This window comes from Rhea americana, unplaced genomic scaffold, assembly GCF_003343005.1.
Source record: "Rhea americana isolate MKP2758 unplaced genomic scaffold, rheAme1 scaffold_427, whole genome shotgun sequence".
In the NCBI taxonomy this organism is placed as follows: Eukaryota; Metazoa; Chordata; class Aves; order Rheiformes; family Rheidae; genus Rhea; species Rhea americana.
The window spans coordinates 101,530-120,087 of record NW_028186565.1 but is presented as its reverse complement, the minus strand read 5'-3'; the positions used below and the strand labels follow the sequence as shown (position 1 = coordinate 120,087).

General features: G+C 43.5%; 2 protein-coding genes and 1 long non-coding RNA gene across 6 annotated transcripts in view; 2 read left to right on the top strand and 1 right to left on the bottom strand.

Annotated features, from left to right (window-relative positions):
• The window catches only part of KIZ (kizuna centrosomal protein), a 72,184-nt gene extending 64,467 nt beyond the window's left edge, over positions 1–7,717 (top strand). For all 3 annotated transcript variants that reach the window (XM_085315321.1, XM_085315320.1, XM_085315323.1), the window contains 2 exons: positions 5,032–5,075; positions 7,344–7,717. In XM_085315321.1, coding sequence (XP_085171447.1) covers positions 5,032–5,075; positions 7,344–7,447 — 148 coding nt within the window. In that variant the 3' untranslated portion in view covers positions 7,448–7,717. The remainder of the gene's footprint in view (positions 1–5,031; positions 5,076–7,343) is intronic.
• Positions 7,718–11,385: 3,668 nt separating this feature from the next.
• On the bottom strand, positions 11,386–18,199 carry LOC146589983 (uncharacterized). 2 transcript variants are annotated; one of them, XR_014897082.1, is made up of 3 exons: positions 18,018–18,199; positions 16,480–16,629; positions 11,386–13,658 (listed from the first exon to the last, which is right to left on the bottom strand). It is a non-coding gene; the product is annotated as an uncharacterized LOC146589983 (long non-coding RNA). The 2 variants fall into 2 exon arrangements; XR_014897083.1 differs by lacking the exon at positions 11,386–13,658 and adding an exon at positions 15,360–15,746.
• Positions 18,200–18,326: 127 nt separating this feature from the next.
• Positions 18,327–18,558, top strand: part of XRN2 (5'-3' exoribonuclease 2) — a 60,013-nt gene continuing 59,781 nt past the window's right edge. Inside the window, exon 1 of the mRNA XM_085315325.1 lies at positions 18,327–18,515. Within this exon, the coding sequence (XP_085171451.1) occupies positions 18,441–18,515 (75 nt within the window). The 5' untranslated portion in view covers positions 18,327–18,440. The remainder of the gene's footprint in view (positions 18,516–18,558) is intronic.

Here is an 18,558-nt window from a genome sequence, read left to right as displayed (position 1 = left end):
TATCTAATACAGCACTTTCATTGCTGTATCATGATGTAAATAGGCAGGTTGACCATCAGGGGGCACTCAGACTTTGCTAAACTAAAAGCTCAAATTTATTCTTGCACCTTCCACCTTGTAACATTCAGTACCTCAAAAAAAAAAAAAATCTTGTCTATGTTTAATTGACTTGTGAGAAAAGTGTCTATTTTGTCTGGAGCTTTAGCAAGAGATGCTAAATGTTGGAGTATGTGAACATTCAGGATGTGAATTTACTGGGAACTTTAAAGAAAGTTAAATAATGATTCAGAGCAATGGAAGTAATGGGAATTCAGTGTACTTGCTCTAGATGATATATTTCCAGAATCCCTAGAGAGATGCAGACATAAATGAGTCCATATCTGATTGTTTTGTAATGCTGCAGTACTTTTTTCAAATCACTTATTTAAGAATTTAGGGGTGTTTTCCTGACCTTACAAACCTGATGCATTTGTTTTGATGCCTTTATTTATTTTATCAAATAATAACTGAAAATTGCTGACAAGCTGCAGGGCATACAGCTATAAGCAGCAACAGTATTAGCTCTTCTGCCAGTTAACTAGGGCCATCCTAGAGAAGTTAAACTTTGGGGTTTTTTTTCTTACTTTAATGCAATAAAAAGATTTATGCCAGCTCTATGGCATTATTGAGCGTTGTTTTTTCATCCTGTTTCAGTGGACATTGATCATGGAACCACCGCTAGGCAGGAAGGCTGAAATTCATGGCCTTGTAGCCTGTCAGGAGCACTGATGAAGCCTATGATACAGAAAATCTCTTCTACCTTTTGATTTTATCTCTGGAATAGAAATATGTGCAGGTTTGGCAGCTTAGAGGAAATAATACTTCTGTGGTGATGTTCTCTTCAAAATTTTGAAATGCATACTTTACCTTTACAGTAAAGGGAAAATAGATGTTTTAGTGTTTTATTTTTGCAGCCATACTCTGTGCTCTTCATATCTAGTTTTATCTTGGGATCTGTGTTACAGCAGGAATTTCAGTCTTTGCATATGGGCTTCTATAGTCAAGAATATTTTTATTTTAGAGTGGTACCTAAAGAAGAAAATGGTCTTAAACGTAACTTTTTGTTGCAAATCTTTGTTCCTATTTTACCATATTTGCAGTATAAATACTAAATTCAGTATTATTACTTTACTTTTCACCAATTTTAGATAGAATTAAGACTTGTATTGTAAATGGAGCAATCATTAAGTTTTGACTTCCTCTTTAAGTTTTCTTTNTTTTTTTTTTTTTTTTTTTTTTTCCCTAGCTTCTTGAGAAATGATGGCATGATGAATGGATTTATTTTTTACTGAGTTTACAGGGTGGGGAACACTTCCAGGATGCTGCTTTGTAGCAAACTATCAGCAGAAAATAATAACTCAGGTGCCCTGAGGCTTCCACAACAATTTGCAGGGAAGCACGTTATTACTTAGGTGTATACAGACCGGAGCTTTGCTCACAGCAGAGGCACTGGCATATAGTGGTATGGCTTGCTTATTACCAAAAGGCTTTCTAGGTATTTTTTTCAAAAAATGATCCTTAAAGAAAAAGCTGCAGTTTTGCCTTCGTCCTTACTGTTGGGGAGAAACTTCATCATTTCTTTGAGGGTTGCTAAGAACTGCCTTGTAAAAATGAAATCTCCTGTTTTTTCCTGGGGTGTGCTGCCTCACCAACGCTTTTGCAAGATAGAGGCGTGCAGACTTCAAGCTCTTGGACGACATTAGGCTCTATGCTTTGAGGCATACTTTATTACAGGCTATCACTGTTCTTGAAGCTTCCATCCTTTCTGTTTGTTTGTTTTTGCTTTTCTGATTTTTTTTTTTTTGCTGTTTTCACTTGACAGTAAAAGGAGGACATCCAACAGGTTCTTTAGAAAATTATATCCATGCTAAAGTAAACATTTTTTGTTTTCCTGTGAGCCACCTCTTTTAACTTGGCTTTTCTTTTGTCTGGTATTTACCTCTTAATATGATTTGTCTTTATGGGGGAAATATTTTCAGGGAGCTTACTCATTTCTTATTGTTGCAGTATCTTCAACACGAAAAGCCTGTTTCATCAGCAGAGGAGAGATTAAAAGGCCCTTTGAAGTTAAACTGGTTTGGATTTTTTTCTTTGTTAGAGCATAGGTTCAGTTTGTAATTATTTTAGGGAAGAAGGCAATGTATAAATGGATATCGAAAGGTCAATAAGGGGGATTTGTGAAATTTTGTGAAACTTGTGTTACTTCATCTATACTCCTAAAATACCTCCCTGGAGGTTTGGGTGGTTATTGTGTGCTCAGTATACCAGATAATAGCTTTCATGATTGACTTTGATTTCTGAATGTGAACCTTCTGCAATGTAGAGGGGTTTTTTTGCGTCTTATCAGCCTTGACTAACACTTTAGATGTAATTTAAGAATTTTAGCCTGTGTTACAAAGCTATCTTGCAGTATTTTACAGACGTGGTTTGATGGAGTTGCTGTTTGTGTTCTGGCCTGGCTCTGATCTCCTGGCTTGATTCCTAGTTCCATTTTCCAGCTCTCCCCAGGCATTTCTCTGTGCCAAGGCTTTCAAACCAAGCCTTTTCTGATACCCTTTTCAGTGTCTCTTATTCTTTAGTGGCTGTGCTGTTGCATTAGTGCCTGCCACCTGATTTGCAGTAGTATAGCTCTTTGCTATTTTGCTGGTGAATTCTGCCCTTCGATATGGCAGAATAGCCCTGGGAGAATGACCCCAACAAATAGATGTTATTTGGGAGCATATAAACATCTTCTCTTTCCCCTCTCCTGGTACCATTGACTGTTTTGTTCATGGGAGGTTAGAGGGGAAGTGGGGTAGGTTTCCAGGCCTTCTTACGGCACTAGTGGTCCTTGTCTCCCACCACCTCTCTGCGAGCCCCTTGGCTTTCAGCAGGATCCAACAGTGCTTTGAATTGTGCAAGATGGCCAAGTGCCCATGCGGCCGCCTGAGAGCCGGGGCAGTCTACCACTGTCCTCCTTGTGCTCAAAGTTGTGCACGCTGCCTTTGAGGCAAAGCGGAGACTCCAGGTCCAAATGATCAACGCTCTTGTGTTTTATTTGGGCTTGAAGCAAGGAGAAAAGTGGAGCAAAAAGTCACTTTGAGGGACCCTCTACCATGATTGAATAAAGAAACCGTATGCACCTCTCCTTGATAATGGAAGATGAAGCAGCAGACAGTGTAAACAGTAGCTATCAGCTGGCTGATCTTGCTTTACTGAAATACTTCAAGATAAAATGGTTGTTGCGCAGTCTGTCACAGAAGTCACCTCTCGATATGCAGCTCAGAAACAAGTGGTTTCTCACTTCACACCACAGGGGAAACAGTGTTGCTGCAGCCAGAATTGCATCCTCTTAAGTACATTTTATGGACAGAATCTAGGATATGTGGAGCACCTCCTGGGAAATGCAGAGGGTCATGAAATCTTACCAAAGCAAGCGAGAGTTAAGGGTGTTCAGCATTTTGCAGGGCTCAGCCTGGAGGCTCTGACTTAAAACACTGGCTGAAAATCCTGTGGCATAAATGGAATTTGAGCTTGTGCTAGCAGGTGAAATGCAATGCAGTATAGGATTCGTCTCTGAATAAAACTGAAGGGGATTGGATGGCTTGTTAAGTGTCAGATAAACAGTTGAAGACTAACACATGTAAACAATTTAAATTACATATTCTTAACATATATCACATTGTTAATAGCTAACTGTTAATTGTTGTTAGTGCTTAAACCTCAGTGTGTTATCTTGCTTGAACTTTTGCTGTGATGTTTATTTCTGGGTTTTGTTTTTTTTTTTTTTTGTATATCTGGTGGAGATTATATGGTGGTGGTATTCACAGCTTGAAAAATAGGAATATGTATTCTACCTTTCTCTTAAAAGGAAAAGTTATTGCAACATAGGTAGCTGTAGCTGTAATGTACTGACACTTCCTCCAGCTTTAAGTTTAGCTTTCCAGCTGTAAATAGCAAGTTCTTACTGAATGTAGTGGCGTAAGACAAGCTGTGAATCATCCCCATTTTTATCCTTTCCTTCACAAATAACTCTGTGACAGTGATTAGAACACTTGTAATTTCCTGCTTTACACCATCATATATTAGCTGCCATGCCTTTAAATGAAATGCAACCCTTAATCCTATGAAATTTTGACAGCCGATTGAGTTCTGTTTTAACTGTGGCAAAGACTTCAAATTGCAAGTTGACATTTGCTTACATTTTGCTCGTTCGCACAGTAATATCACAAATATCTCCTGTTTGATCTTCCTTATTAAAATTAACCAAAGCTTTATTTTTAGAGCTTATTGCAGGATTGTTAATATAACAGTTAATTCTTCTACACCATTGCCCTTATGTGATTATTGCACAGCACCAACACAATACACATGCTACACACAAAAGATCAAAATGATTCCAGCTTGTTTGAGAGATTCAAAAGGGTCTGTGACGCTCTAGACACAAGAGCAGTCATTTAACAGAACAGAATCGCAACTGCATATACATCAAGGTAGATCAAAGGCAGCTGGGAGGCTGCACATTTACATAGGAACATGGATGATGCTATGGGAACCTAGGAGCTAAGTTGCAGGAGTACACTGGCAGGAACGGAAATAATGAAGTTCAGTGAGCACCAGCAGGGGAGGCACGTTATTTTTATTTGTTCAGGGTTTTTTTTCTTGACTTTCATGGCAGATCTGAAAGGGTGCATGAAGCTCCAGTCCTTCATACCCTTATTTTGCTACACATGTAAATCACCACTGCTTGTGAAATCATTGCAGTTCACACTGCCTGAACATCTGGACTAACGTCCCTGCCACATGTTAATTTCCCCACTGCTCAGATAATACAAAGATGAAAAAAGACCCTTGAAGAGAATAGTTATTAAAAAAAAAAAATCTATTAATGAACTTAAGTGTTTTTTTTTAACTATGAGATGGTATTAAAAGAAAAGAAAAGAACAGAAAACTTGAATTCTTTTAATGTTGTGATGTTCTGCTGAATTTTTTTTCATTTCTCCCATTTTACAGGACTGAAAGCAGGAAGGAGATGGTAACTGCTATAAAATCCAAAGGTGAGAAATAAATGTTATGCTATTTAAAGCTGATGTCTAAGTGTAACTTATATTGTAGAACACCTTTAAAAACATTATAAAACTGAATAAAATATGAATGTAAGGAGGTGGAAAACCGTGGACCTTCTATGTTTCAACATGGGAGCAGGCTGATAGGTGGTGATAGCAAATTCTGAACTGGAGATGACCTGATTTGTAATGCATCCATTTTGGGAGGAGTAGTGAGCTTTGTGCTTCAGAGTTCAAATCAAACAGTAGTGAACAGGCAGTAGGAGAAAATCTAGTGAAGGAAGAATCTGAAAGTTTTTTTTTTTTTTTTTTTAAATCTTTGCAACCTTGGAAGCAAAAGTAGGTGGGCAGCAGCAAATTATTTGCGTAGTTACAATAGGTAGGCACATAAAGGGGTCTGCATATGCAGATATGCATGTGTCTGCAACATTTTATCACGTGAGCAAGCAGGCCTTCTTTTTAAATAAAACGTTTGGGCTGTGCATGTTTTAATTCTCCTCTGCATTTACTTTCTTTAAGCACTATAGTGTCCAGTGGTGTCTGAAACTACCTCGTATCAAGCCTCCTGTACATGAAATGAGCACTGGGACCAGGGAGTTTTCTGCCTGGAGCTCAGCTTTTCAGACTTTCTAGTCCTGAATGAACATATTTTAGAGGCTTGAAATCTGAGCTAATTTAAGGATGCCATAAATGATGGCTGCTTTGATGTAATTTTAAAGGCCTCTGTCACATCGCTAGCCTCTTGATTTTTCCAGTGGGGAGTTTGGTCTTTTGGAGCCTTTCAGCGTATTGGTTCCCTTTCAGTGTATTCCTGCTGGGAACTAGCCAAGGAGGCAGTTTCTACCATTCCGCTGTTCCTAGCAGAGTGGGGCAGAGCTCAGACCCATGTCGCAGGGATGCAGGATGGAAGATGCAACTGCTGCATTTATAGAGAGGATATTTATATAGCTTTTGTCATCAAAAGTGCTAAATACATGAATGGTGCTTCAGGCAAATTTGAGCTGAAATTTCTGTCTGGGGTAAGACAGCTTTCCCCTCTCCTGTTGTCTGAATCTGTGTTTCCAGGTTTTTTGCCTCATTTGAGGCATCCTGGCTATTGTGCTAACTCTGGACAAACAACAACCCCCTGAAAAAGGTTAGGAATAGGTAGAAAGCACAGCTAGTACTGTTTTCCAGAGTGGGTTAAGAGGGAAGAGGCTGTGTTGGTGGATCTCCCACAGAGAGGCTGCTTCGTGTCAGAGAGGGAAAAGTGCATTAAGGCAGCGTGCCCCTGCCCTTCCCCTTTCCTCCCACTGTGCAGTGGCGAGTGCAGGCTCTGCCTTCCCAAGTGGAAAGGAGCATTTAGGGCGTGTGAGTGCCCTTCCCACTTGTGCTGCCATTTTCCCGAGCTCTCAAATATATTTCTGTGGCTGGCACAGGTGTGTTAAATCCAAACATAGGTGACATTGCTGGGCTCAGCATTATTACTATCAGCAGCTCTCCTAGGCAGTCCTGCTGTGGTGAAACAGCAACTTTTGTGGGACAGAAAAGGAATGTTCTATTAAAAAGAGGAAAAAGGAAAAGTTAGTGGTTATTAAATAATTGAGCTAGCAACCTTTACACCTGCGTGATTTTGTCAGGACTTCCTCTTGAAGATCTCTGCATACAGTCATGTTTCTCATTTCTCTCTCAGGTCCAATTAATTTACATTTTGAGGCATCTCTCAGACATTTGAAATTAAAATACTGTCCTGTTAACTTCAGCGAAATCGTTTGTTAATTACCGGAGTTGCTTGCTAGAACGATCAGTTTTTCTTAAATCGCCGCTGCCTGTATTTGATCCACTCGGAAAGCGGTGAAGTCCTTTGTGACGTCACTGCTCGTTTAACGCCAGCTCTGTGATGTCATAGCCTGCTCGTGACCTTGGGTGACCAAGGTCAAGCAGAAGGAGAAAGTGGAACATAAGAAACAAAGCTGTAACTGAGGCAGCAGACGGTCAAGTAAATTGTTTGGAGTGGAAATGTTCTGTCAAACTACCTTGAGACACGATGAAGCGAGACTCTCAGATGAACGCTCTGTCTCTCCACAAACAAGACAATTGAGAGACCAGGAGTTTTTGACAGCACATTGTATTGAAAACGTGCACCCACATCTTGCACACTGTAAAAATACTCTCATGTTCTCTAGCTTTAAACCAGGTTGTCTAGGCACTTCGAAAGAGCTGTAAAATGATTATGTCACTGCATAGGCGTTAAGATTTTTTTTTTTCCTCCACCCTCAGCTTTCTGGGGCGAATCTGATGACAGCGACTCTGAGATTGAGGCTGCTCTGCGTCCACAAACTTACAATACAGAAGCAGATGAATTCGATGACTTCTATGATTAAGATGCCACTGGTTGCTTTGGGAAAAAATAAAGAGTATCATTTTGCACAGCTTGAGAGTGCTGTTGTCTACAGTACGGCTCATCACTGTATTTTGTATTTAGTTTTTTCTTTGACTGTAAATATTACTCAGTACTACACAGAGCCTCCTTGTTCATCTGCTTTTAACTGCTCCTCCTTATCTGAAGAAAATCCTGCTAGTAAGACCAAGCCTATTTGTGATGTATTTTTTTTTCTTGGGGAAATAAATGAAAATGCATACTTGGATGTCCACATGCTCTGAGATGCTTATTTAGTGCTAGTCTCTGAGCATTATCACTTCGGAGGGTATCTTTGGAACAACCTCTTTCTCGGGGAGGGAGCTGGGTCAGTCTGTATTTTATCCCATTTTTTTCTCTCACTGGGGCTCAGAGCCAATTGCTTGCAAGCCCCCCGCTCACGGTGAGCGTCTTTGGCACAGTGCCAGCTGGAAAGATGAAGGCTGTGTAACAGGTACCTTCCTCTGTGTGGGAAGTGAATAGGGTGTCACAAATGAGGTGTCAGTCGATAATGATCTGGAAGTGATACCCCTGGGCTCAAAGGCCAAAAGGGCTTGTCAGTTGGACAGCATTAGGCTTGCACTTAAAGTGTTCCCAGCCACGGGAAGCCACAGGCAGTGTTGCTGCACAGTGGTGGTCATCTTTTGGGGCAGAGAAAGCATTATATTGGGTGCATTTATTTCTCTCTCTGAATGTTTCTTGTGAGCCATAAGCTCTGATTGAAGTTGAACCAAGAGCCACAAGAGATGTTGACAAACACCACTGGGAAATGATAGTTGAAACATCATGATCACAGCAAAGTAATAGTTCTAAGGCTAATGGAGTCCTAGTTTACAAAAGCTTTGTGTTTCATGATCATCTATTGTAGTATATAAGGTGCCCTCATTGAACTTTCTTCTACAAGTAGAGCTCTTCCTAGCTGCTTCCTGTGACTGCTCTAGAGAATTTTATATGCTATTGGGCTTTTCAGTAGTTGGGCCACCAGCAGGTTCACTCTTAACCTGTATGCTTATTTCTGCAAAGCTGGTAAGAATTTCATTTGCTTGTGATTATTTATTCTCTTATTAACTTCAGTTATAATTAGCCAGTTGTTTAAAAGTTTGTGGGGGTGCTGTGTGTAGTATAATCACATCAGCCTTGTTTCTCCAAGAAAATATCATGACACTGACAAACTATACTATGCAAGGGATTTTGTACTCATACTAAATTTCTGAAGTCACTTCCAGGCATGCCTTGCAAAGACCATGGGTGAAGTTGGAGGAAGAAGAGTGTAAAATGTGTGTAGCAAAGACAAAGAATGGAAGGAGGAGTAAGGAGAAGGAAGAAGGATGCGAGGTTGGCTGCACTGGGACATGTTGAAGCAAGGGAAAGCCAGCAGCCAAAATGGAAGCCCGTTCAGTGAAGTCACCTATGGGACCTTGGCTAAGCTCTTGGTGCCAGAGCTCAGTGCCTTGCTGGCTTCTGATATCTGTCTGCAGGCAGGTGAGGGGAGAGGATAGGAGATGCACTTGCATCTCCTTTATTGAAATCCCACCCAAAAGTCAGTCTGGAAACTATATGAGACTTGCCACTTTTTTCAAGTGATAGACTGTTTCTTAAGTCAGGAACTGGAAATAAAGCCCAAAGCCTTGGGGTTACCCAGCTTTCTTACAACTTCTTTTCTAGCACTGTTGCTAGCACTGTAGCTTCTGCTAGAAGCTTCCCCTAAGCCAGGCCAGACGTACAGGGCATTCACAGTATCTGCTTCAGAGTACTAACTGCTCCCACTTCAGGTGCTCCAACACCATTGCTGGAGGCTTCCTCACTGCAGCATGTGTACAGGGAGTTAGGGCACAATTTAGGGAACAACCTTGTTTGCCTGAGCTGCCAAATAATTTAAGTCCTAAGCTTCTGGTTGTTCCTGCTGCTCTTATACTAGTGCCCTCTAAGATGAAACCTAGCTGCAGCATGCAGCATAGTTTGCCTGTAACTGCCTCTCCTAACTCACAGAGGGGATAAGATTACTTGAGGCTTGGCTCCCACTATCTCAGCAAGTGTTGCAGCCTCAGCTTCCCACTCCGCGCTGCATGCCATCCCRTTTTAGGGCAGGTTGTGGGTATCCCTTGGTGCTACGCTGTGAGAGTGCTGTTCTGGTAGGTGATGCTGGGACTTTGCAATGCAGCATATAGTAACGCAGCCCTCTCATGATTGCAGGCACTTGGAACTGCAAAAACATGTGCTCACAAATAACTAGCACAAGGAGACAGCAGGAAGCATAGAGGAGATTTGGGCTGCTCTGCATCGCTTGGCCGGGGAGTCTTGTAAGTGTTTTTCTGTAGAGAGGGTAAGCATGGCAGTAGATCCCTGTGCTGAGCACAAACCACACTGAGTAAGTACAAGTGTACAGGCCCAGATCCGAGGTCAGAAATAGTTGGGATGCTACAGTGCTGCAGTTTCTTTCAATGGCATGTTGAGAAGCTCTATACCCAGCAAACAAGCTGCTATCTTTTCTCCTAACAGCTCATCCAGTAGCTGCATCTCAGCATAGGTGTTTTAGGTGAGATGTTCAGAGCTGCTTTGTTTTGTCCTCATGCTGTGCACTGAAGCAGAAAGGAGCTGAACTCGCTATAAGTTTCACAGAAATGAATGTTAAAACTGTGCACAATGGCTGAGCTATCTGGTCAGGAAAGTCTCAGGAGCAACGATGGCCTGTGGCATACTCTTTCCTCTCTTACCTGTCATTTCCAGGGACTGATTTTGGGTAAAACTTTCTCCCACAGTAAAAGAGAATAAGGTTTGGTTTGTAAAAGTTCATGAAAATGCACCTTGAAATACATTTTATATATATACACACACACACACACACACACACACATACATATAAATGTATTTTTGAAACAAAAGTCATCTTGCCTAAAACTACATTAATGTAAAAATGTAAATAGGTTCAAAGATGAGATTAGACAAATGCAAAAAGAGAACGGTCAGTAGCTGCTTAACAGCATGGTCTAGGTGAATATTGTTTTTCTGAGGTGTAAACTGCTGAGGGGGAGAAGCTGAGAAGCTCTACCCAGGCAGGGGTGACTGTCTCCTGTACCCTTCTTGAAACATCTGCTAGCGGTGGCTAATGGGAACAGGGTGGATCTTTTGATCTTTCTTCTTTAGTGCATTTTCTTTAAATACTCTAGTATTTGACTTTTGGTATGTGTTGTCCTAGGACTGTACAAATGATTAAACCCCTACACAAGTGATTCTGCCTGTGATGGTGGCACAGAGAGAGACTGAAATTGTGACTGAGCTACTAAGGGGTTAAATGGCTTAACTCTTCCTCTATTAAGGCCAGAGGAATGTTTGAGGTATCTAGCCTGATTTCCTAAAATGCAGAGGAGAAGCTCTCCCCAGTGAACTTTTCATCAAACCAATATAGCTGTGTCTTCTGGGGAGACATCCAGCCTGGAAGTAAATGCTTCTCAACGTGGATCTCTCACCCTCCTCTACTGAGTTCTAACTTTTGAGTTCTAGTGGTTATTGCTGCCCTGTTAAAGCTGCACTTTACTTCTATGAATGTGTCAAGCTTTGGTTTTAACCAATGGATCCTGTTATGCTTTGTTTGTTTTTTTTGTTTGTTTTGTTTTGTTTTGTTTTTTTCCTTCCCTAAATATAGTCAGAGACAACCTCGGATGCGGCAGGATCTTGAAGCCCTGAGCTGATTCTTATCCTTCTCTGGGTAATCTACTTCCAGGGAGTTTTGGCAGCCTGCTGTTCCAAGGCTCATGCTCTGGAGCTTGGCTTGGGCTTGCTTCAACTATTCTGGTTTGGTAGTCTCCTGTGAGCAGCAGGGAGGTGATGACCACCCTTTGAATCCCCATTACCTGCAAGAGCCTTTTTCCTTTTCAGGTCTGACCAAGCCCTCAAATCTCTTGAGGTTTTAGCTACAAATCCTGTCTCCAGCAAAGCAAGAAAATGGAGAGAGATGAAGACAATTTTGCTTCCTTGCTGCTGATAATCAAAATCCGTTTCTTTGATTTCCTCTGGGCTTTCTAAGAAAACTGTATTTTGAGTGGGAATACTTAGTGGCTGAATCAGCCATGTGTCTCTGTTTTGCTGGAAACTTTCTAGACCACAACTGTTCATTAGTGGTATTACCTCTCACCAGCTTGGCTGCTGCTTTTGTTGCAATGTGAATGCAAAGACCGTCTTCTACTGATGCTTATATGTATTCTAATAGCTTGACTACAGAGCTAAATGCATTTTTGAAAAAAGAAAGCAAGCAGTCTGGGTATGCATACATATGCTGCTCAGGGCAAGCAGGCATGTTTGATCTTTTTCTTATTCTGCAACAGATCAAGAAGAAGAAATGCATAAAATGTACATTTCTAATTCAGTACATTTTAGACTAGAACAGCATTTCCATGTGGCGAGCCTCAGTGATTTTCTGCTTTTACTTGCTTTGTAATATTCATGCTAGCATTGCTATATGGACATCACAGTAATTGGATGATTCTAGGAGCTTCATGCATTTTTGATTTTCTTCTTTTAATTCTATTTATCTAAAATTAAGTTCATTAAATACAAGATTTCCTTTYGAAGGGAGAAACCAGGGGACATATTAAAAAAAAATCTGTTATAATTACAATAAGTTCAAAGGCAAAAATGGCACCCCAGTTAAACTCTGCTGCAAAGCAGTACTGCATCTTTGAATATAGGCACCAATCTTTGGGCCTAGTCCACCAAAAACAATTTTAAAATGGTATCAATATTCTATTTAACAAAATGAGTTTGTAGTCTGAGACAAGCTTGAGAATATGAAATAAAGGCTTCCAGAAGGCTTGAAAAAGAGAAAGGAAGAAACTCTCAGTATAGTTTTCTGTTGGCTTGTTTAATCCCATTGTTTTTGAGTTTGGCATTGTCAGTGGTGAAGTGCTGTCCTCATGCTCTAGTCCAGTTCTTGGAAAATCAGCAGCTAATAAAGAGGAAGCTAGGTCAGGTTATGAACAGGGCTGATGTAATGCGAGACAGTCGGACTCAACAACTGCATGGATCCCAGCCAGGGGCAGGAGCCAGCCGTGCTGCTTCTCCAGCAGACTGAGCAGAAGCACTCTCCTTCATGTGGCGGACACCAGGCTGAGTACCTTGATGCTTCATCACAAGTGTGAACGTCCTTCTGCCCTGTGCCAGGCATTTCTGTGCTTGTTAGACCACAGACCTGTGATCCCTGCTGTCATGGGTTGTCCAGCTGATACAGCCTCTGCCCCACAACAGAAAACATCCCCCTGCCCTTCCCAGTTTTTTACTCTAACAAACTGTGGAGCTCCCTTTAAATATACATAAAAAACAAACAAATAAATGAAAAAATCTGGTCATCTATTCCTTGCTCCAGCTAGGAGATGTGTTTACGTGTTCTAGTCGTTCCTGAGTCTTGTTGCTGTTGATGGCCTGAGGAACAGTGTGGTTAAGGTATGAGGATGAAAGAGGAGGGCAAGCCCAGCCAGCCCACAAGTGAAGTGGTGGGGGCTACACAGACTGCCAGTGAGAACTGCACAATCAGTTCCTGCTGCGAGACGGAAAGAGAACACTAAGGGTTTTCAAATGCTCTTCTAATGCTGCAGCAACCCCATTACAGACCGAAGTGAGTAGTGGAGATCACCCACCTGCTTTGTGACAAAAATATTCTTCCTGTCTGAAGTGAATTAACCTCAAGGCTGCTAGAGAGGGGTGGCAAAGCAGGCTGGGGGGCGATGGAGTAGGTGCAGCCCAGCAGCTCGCAATCTGGGCCTGGATGGCGGGAGGACAGGAGCCTAGGGCCGATTTAGTCAACCTCGTCTCTGAGTGGTGGCAGAGAGCAGGAAAGCAGCAGTCCTTGCTGTGTGGCTACTGCTGGGTTAAAGAAACTTGGCTTTAAAGCTCTGCCTGCAGAGGCTTTTCCCTCCCGCAGGCAGCCAAATTGCAGCACACCTGGCTGGGATGTGTGGCCCTTGCTGGGACCCCCTCTTGCCTCATAGCAGCAGGAAAGAGCTGAGAGGTTGTATTTCTGTGTTGAGGGAGGCAGGCTTGGGATGGGGCTGCAGGTCCCTCGAGTACTTCTGTTGATACCTAATTATAATTTGCTTCTGCCAGGAGAAAAAATGGATTCCCTGTACTGTTAGAGAGGATGGACTGGTACTGCAGTTCCTTTCTCCAGCCATGCCATGTCTTTCCTATAGAAGAAAATGTCATATGCTACAAGACAGCAAGGAAAGCTTTTGACTATAATATTTGTATGTGTTAAATACATTCCTAGTAGCATCCTGTGCTATTTAAACAATTTCCAGCCCAATGTATTGATTTTGCTTGGTTCCTCCTAGAGTCTCCTAGTCTGGGTTGAGTTATGGTCTACCTTTGACTTTGTGCTGAGATGTTAGGAGCTTATCAACTTGCCCAGTCAGGTGTGCAACCACCAAGACTGATTCTCTGAGTTTTCATCAGTCCTCCCTGCTATAGTCAATATAACAGTCTCCAGTTTTCATTTGCCCTCATTTCTCTACTTTGAGTGTGACTAGACCATCAGCTAAGCACAGACCCAGCTGCCTCAGTCCTCTTGCTGTAAACACCCAAACCTGCTCTCAATCAGTCAGCACTGCTGGTCCTGCTGAGCCTGTGGGGGCTTGTGTCTGAATCTGCACGCATCGTGTCATGACACAGGCACAACTGTGCTGGCCAGCAAGGGAGTGGTAGCACAACAGAGCCTGGAGTGGAAATACTCCTTGAATGGAAATGAGGTGTAGAAAATACGGGTATAACCTTCCCTATGTCCATGGAAAGCTGCTTACCACCTCCTTGAGGCTGATACAAAGGAAGGCAAGGCCAAGATTTTTCCTTGGATGAGTTTACACCCACAGGGTCAGGAAAAGAAAGCAGAAGGATGCCCAAGTCGGGATGGGAGAATGTCAGAGAGCAGCGATGCTGGCTGTTCCCTAATGCATAGGGAGTTAAGTGTGATAACATAGCTGGTGCAGAGGCCTCGCTGGCCAGAGCCTGGCCCCACTACCCCTGAGCAAGGTGAGCAGGGCAGGCCCAGAGATGGGAGCCAGGTTCAACCAAGAGTGTGGAGCAGTAGGCAAGTCCTTGGTCATGAGGTAGGTCTGAGGTCAAGCTGAGAAATCAGTCTGCAGGCAAGGGTCAGATTCTTACCATTATCCATGGTAAATAAGGTAAGTCATTGTACAGTGATTGCTGGGCACAGTTCACAAGATACAAACTCAGGCATTTGCTCTGAACAAGGAAGAGCATGGATCTGAGACAAAACTGTCTGAGAAACATTTGATGTGCCAGGTGAGTACTGTAAGCCTAGGATTTCAAGAGAAAGGGGTGTTTTTTCTTCTGCTGCATGTTTCCTTTTTTTCTGGGTATTAATCCCACCTGGGGATATTGATCAGATCAGGCCTCATAGCTGAGATGGTTAGCACAGAGAAGGCAAAGGGTTTGCAGCCTGTGAACCACAGCACACTTGAGCATCCTTTGGAGATCCTCAGAACCACTTCAGTCTCCTCAGCCCTCGGTTAGATGACCTCAGAAGTCCACCAGTGCCTATAGAAATCCACTAGCCCCAAGAGTATTTAGACATCTTCAAGATCTATGATTCAGCTCTCCTACTTCATCTTCCTTTGTGAACTGGAGGCTTAATGCCAGTCAAGGGAACTAGCAGAATGAATGTCTGAACCCATCATACCAGAGGTGGTGCCCAGTTCATCCCTCCTTGCTGTCTTTTTCTGATTAGCCTTAAGCTGTGGTAATTCATTACTGAGGGCCCTAGCCAACTGCTAAATGTAGGCTCATCAGGTTGTTGTACCACAGATAGACTATGGCTAAATGCTTTTCAGTGAATGTCAGACACAAGTTCATGTGGAAAAAGTTTCTCCAGCATCCTGCACTGCACATTGTACCAAAGCCATATTGTCTCTGTAGTTTTAAGCTCATTTGAAGTGATTCTGGATTCTCGATGTCAGTCCACTCTAAATCTCTTTGCATGATACAAGGCACCTATCACTAGTCTGTGGTGCTTTCCATTCTCTCAGTCCAGCTCAGCCACAGACACAGAACTAACGATGGATGACAGATGGCTTTGGGAATTTCTTCTGAGGCAGTATCTCTCCTTTGGTATTTAACGGATAGCTGAGTTCCTCCAGAGTATTATTTATTATACTCTTATTGTGCAGATTCATTAGATGCAAAACATTCTGCCGCTCAACTTTGTTCTGCTCCTTCGCAGCTGTCATACTGGTGGCCAAAGATGATGACAAGTGACACTGATGGACAGTAAGATTGTAATCAATAGAGCCTTAACAGATTTAAAACAGTATTACATTCTTCTAAGGAAAATATTGTAATAAAAATATCCTAATATTTCTGTTGTGAATGTGCAGTGACTTGGTGCTTCATTCTTTTTTGCATGTGTCATATACACACACTTCACCTCTGGCAGAGCTGTACTGAGTTAAGGCCAAACTTCAGCTTATGCCCCTGTAAGTATGCTCACAAAAACAAGCTAGGACATCGGTGCTGATGAAAAGCCTGGATCAGTGCAGATATATGGTGAGCTGAAATAGACCCTCTCTGTAGACACTTAACAGACTTTCAGAGATAAAATGAGTCCACAATGATTTTTATAGGGTGGATTTTTATAGGGTCTTCTGCCTGTGTGGAAGAATTTGGGAAAAAAAGTATCCCATTTAGGAATGCAGAGAGCGTGCATGTGTGTGAGTGTGCATGCATGTGTGTATGTCTATGTGCGTGCTCATAAATATAGAACACACTGGTACACAAACTTCACAGGTCTTGTACAGATCTGTTTCTGCAACAGATGTTTTGAGAAGGGCCAGTACAGCATTTCCTTGCTGACTGACTCATTTTGACACTGCATGTACATGCATCAGAGTTTACTATCTGTTTCACACAGTATTTGATGTGGGTCAAACTGAAAATAGTTGGGGAAGGTTGCAAAAAGCAGAAGCAAAATATTGCCCCTGGGCAGTAGCTCACCTCTCAGCCCGGGAGAGTACTCTGCGCTTTCCAAGTCCACGCCGCTGGGGAGCTGTTGTCTTACTGCAGCAGAAGTTGGCCCTTTCTGCAGGAGATAAAGCTTCTGTTCCCACTGCGATGAGCAGCTCCTGCTCCCGCTGTGCTGAGATCCTGTAGAGGTAAGCATAATACACGATGGCTATAGCTGTGTTCAGGAGATCTCAGGGCAGCAGAGAACTGCTGCTTCCTACAGCCACTTAGTGCGAAGCCGAAATGGAGCAGGAGGTTCACTATCCGCAGCAGCATCTGCATTCAGAAGAGCAGGAGCCTGTGGTCATCTCCCTGAGACAGGCTTTTCTCCTGGGTGAGGCAACGCCCTGGGAAGGCATAGGTAAAGGCATGTGCAGGGTCTTTCATTGACATCCTCWGGTCTTGAAGCACAGTACTGGTATTCCCCTAGCTCTTTAACTAGCCGCTGATGAGACTGAAATTCTGAAGYGGCAAACTTGTACCATGCGGGCTGTTGGCAAGAGAAACGTGCTTTTTAGCCTCATTCTGCTGCAGCTGAATTCGTCCTTTGTTGCCAGTCCAGCACACCTGCAGTTCACTGCACAGGCATTGATGACAAACATGGTCCTCTGTTTTTTAAGGAAGGACCAAGACAATATTTGGGTATTCCATCTTGTCTCTAAATTGGATGCTGGGCAAAAACTATTACAATTGTTTGTCAAAGGATTGTTTTTCTCTAGCAGTAGACTTCCATGGCTGTTTTTTTGCTGAAGAAAAGCTTCCATGTTTTATCATTCACAGGCACACGAATGCACATCTGGCACACCACCAGTCCTCTCACTCAGCTCTTACTCTTTGAAAGTTGTGCTTCCACCTAGCAAACACCAAGCACACTCCTTCATTGAGGAGTCCAGGTCACAAATTTCTGTAGCCTCAGTTTTGCTTAACAGTATTTGCAAGGTCTAGATCAACTTTTCAAGCAAATGCTTATTGCAGTATATTTCCAGAACCTGTTTACACAAATAAATGGCTTCTGTTTTTTTTTAGTATTATCAGAAAGACAAAGGATCACCCACCAATATAAACAAAATGTTAATACTAAGCTGTCTTACTATATGCTAAATTCCAGAAGGAAAAGCACTACAATAACAAACTTCAATCGGGGAACATTTTGCAAAGAACAGGACAATCTTTACCTGATACAAAAGATCTAACGCCAACACAAAGTTGCTGGGGAAATTTATTCAAGTCACAGATTTTATAAGGGGAGTGACAACAGAAAGCAGCTTAACAACAGCTAAAAGAGACTAAGAGTAGTGAGCAATAAACCACCGGGTTAACTTGTTCCGTGGTAACTTGGCAAGCTCCTCCCCGAGCCGATAAGCGCTGCTGAGATTCTGTTAATCTCTGTTAATGATTCGCCCCGCTTCTTTTCCACGTCCCCGCCAGCGTCGCTGCCCTAGCGAAGCCGGCGCACGGTCGCGGCACCCAGCAGAGCGCCAAATCCGGCCCGCGTTAACCCCGCTGGATCCCCGGCGCTTTAACTCCACCTCAGCGTCGCCGCACGGCCGACTCGGCGGCGGGCGACAGCCCCGGGCGGCCTGAGCGCGTTTCTTGGCGCTGCTTCTTGCGACCGTGGCCAACCGCACCCACCAGCTTCGCAGCCCGTGACACCCGCGTCCCCCAGCGCCGGGAGCTGCCCCGCACCTCTCCCCGCTCCCAGCGCCGCCGCCGCCGCCGCCGCCGCTGTGGCGGCCGCGCGCCTGCGCACTGCGCGTGCCCGGCTCCGACATGGCGGCGCGGCCGCCTCGCGCCCCACGTGACCGCGCTGTCCCAGGCTGCCCCGCGCTGGCCCCTGTTCCCGGAAGCGCTCGTTGCTCTGCCGCGTCTGGGGCCGCCGCTGTCGTTCCGCGCTCCCGCGGCCGCTTCCCCTCCCTACCACCTCCCAGCGTTATCCCCCGCTTCCCGGAGCTATGGGAGTCCCAGCTTTCTTCCGCTGGCTCAGCCGCAAGTACCCGTCCATCATCGTTAACTGCGTGGAGGAGAAGGTGAGGCTCTGGCGGCCTCGGGCCTTCTTCTCCCGGGATGGGG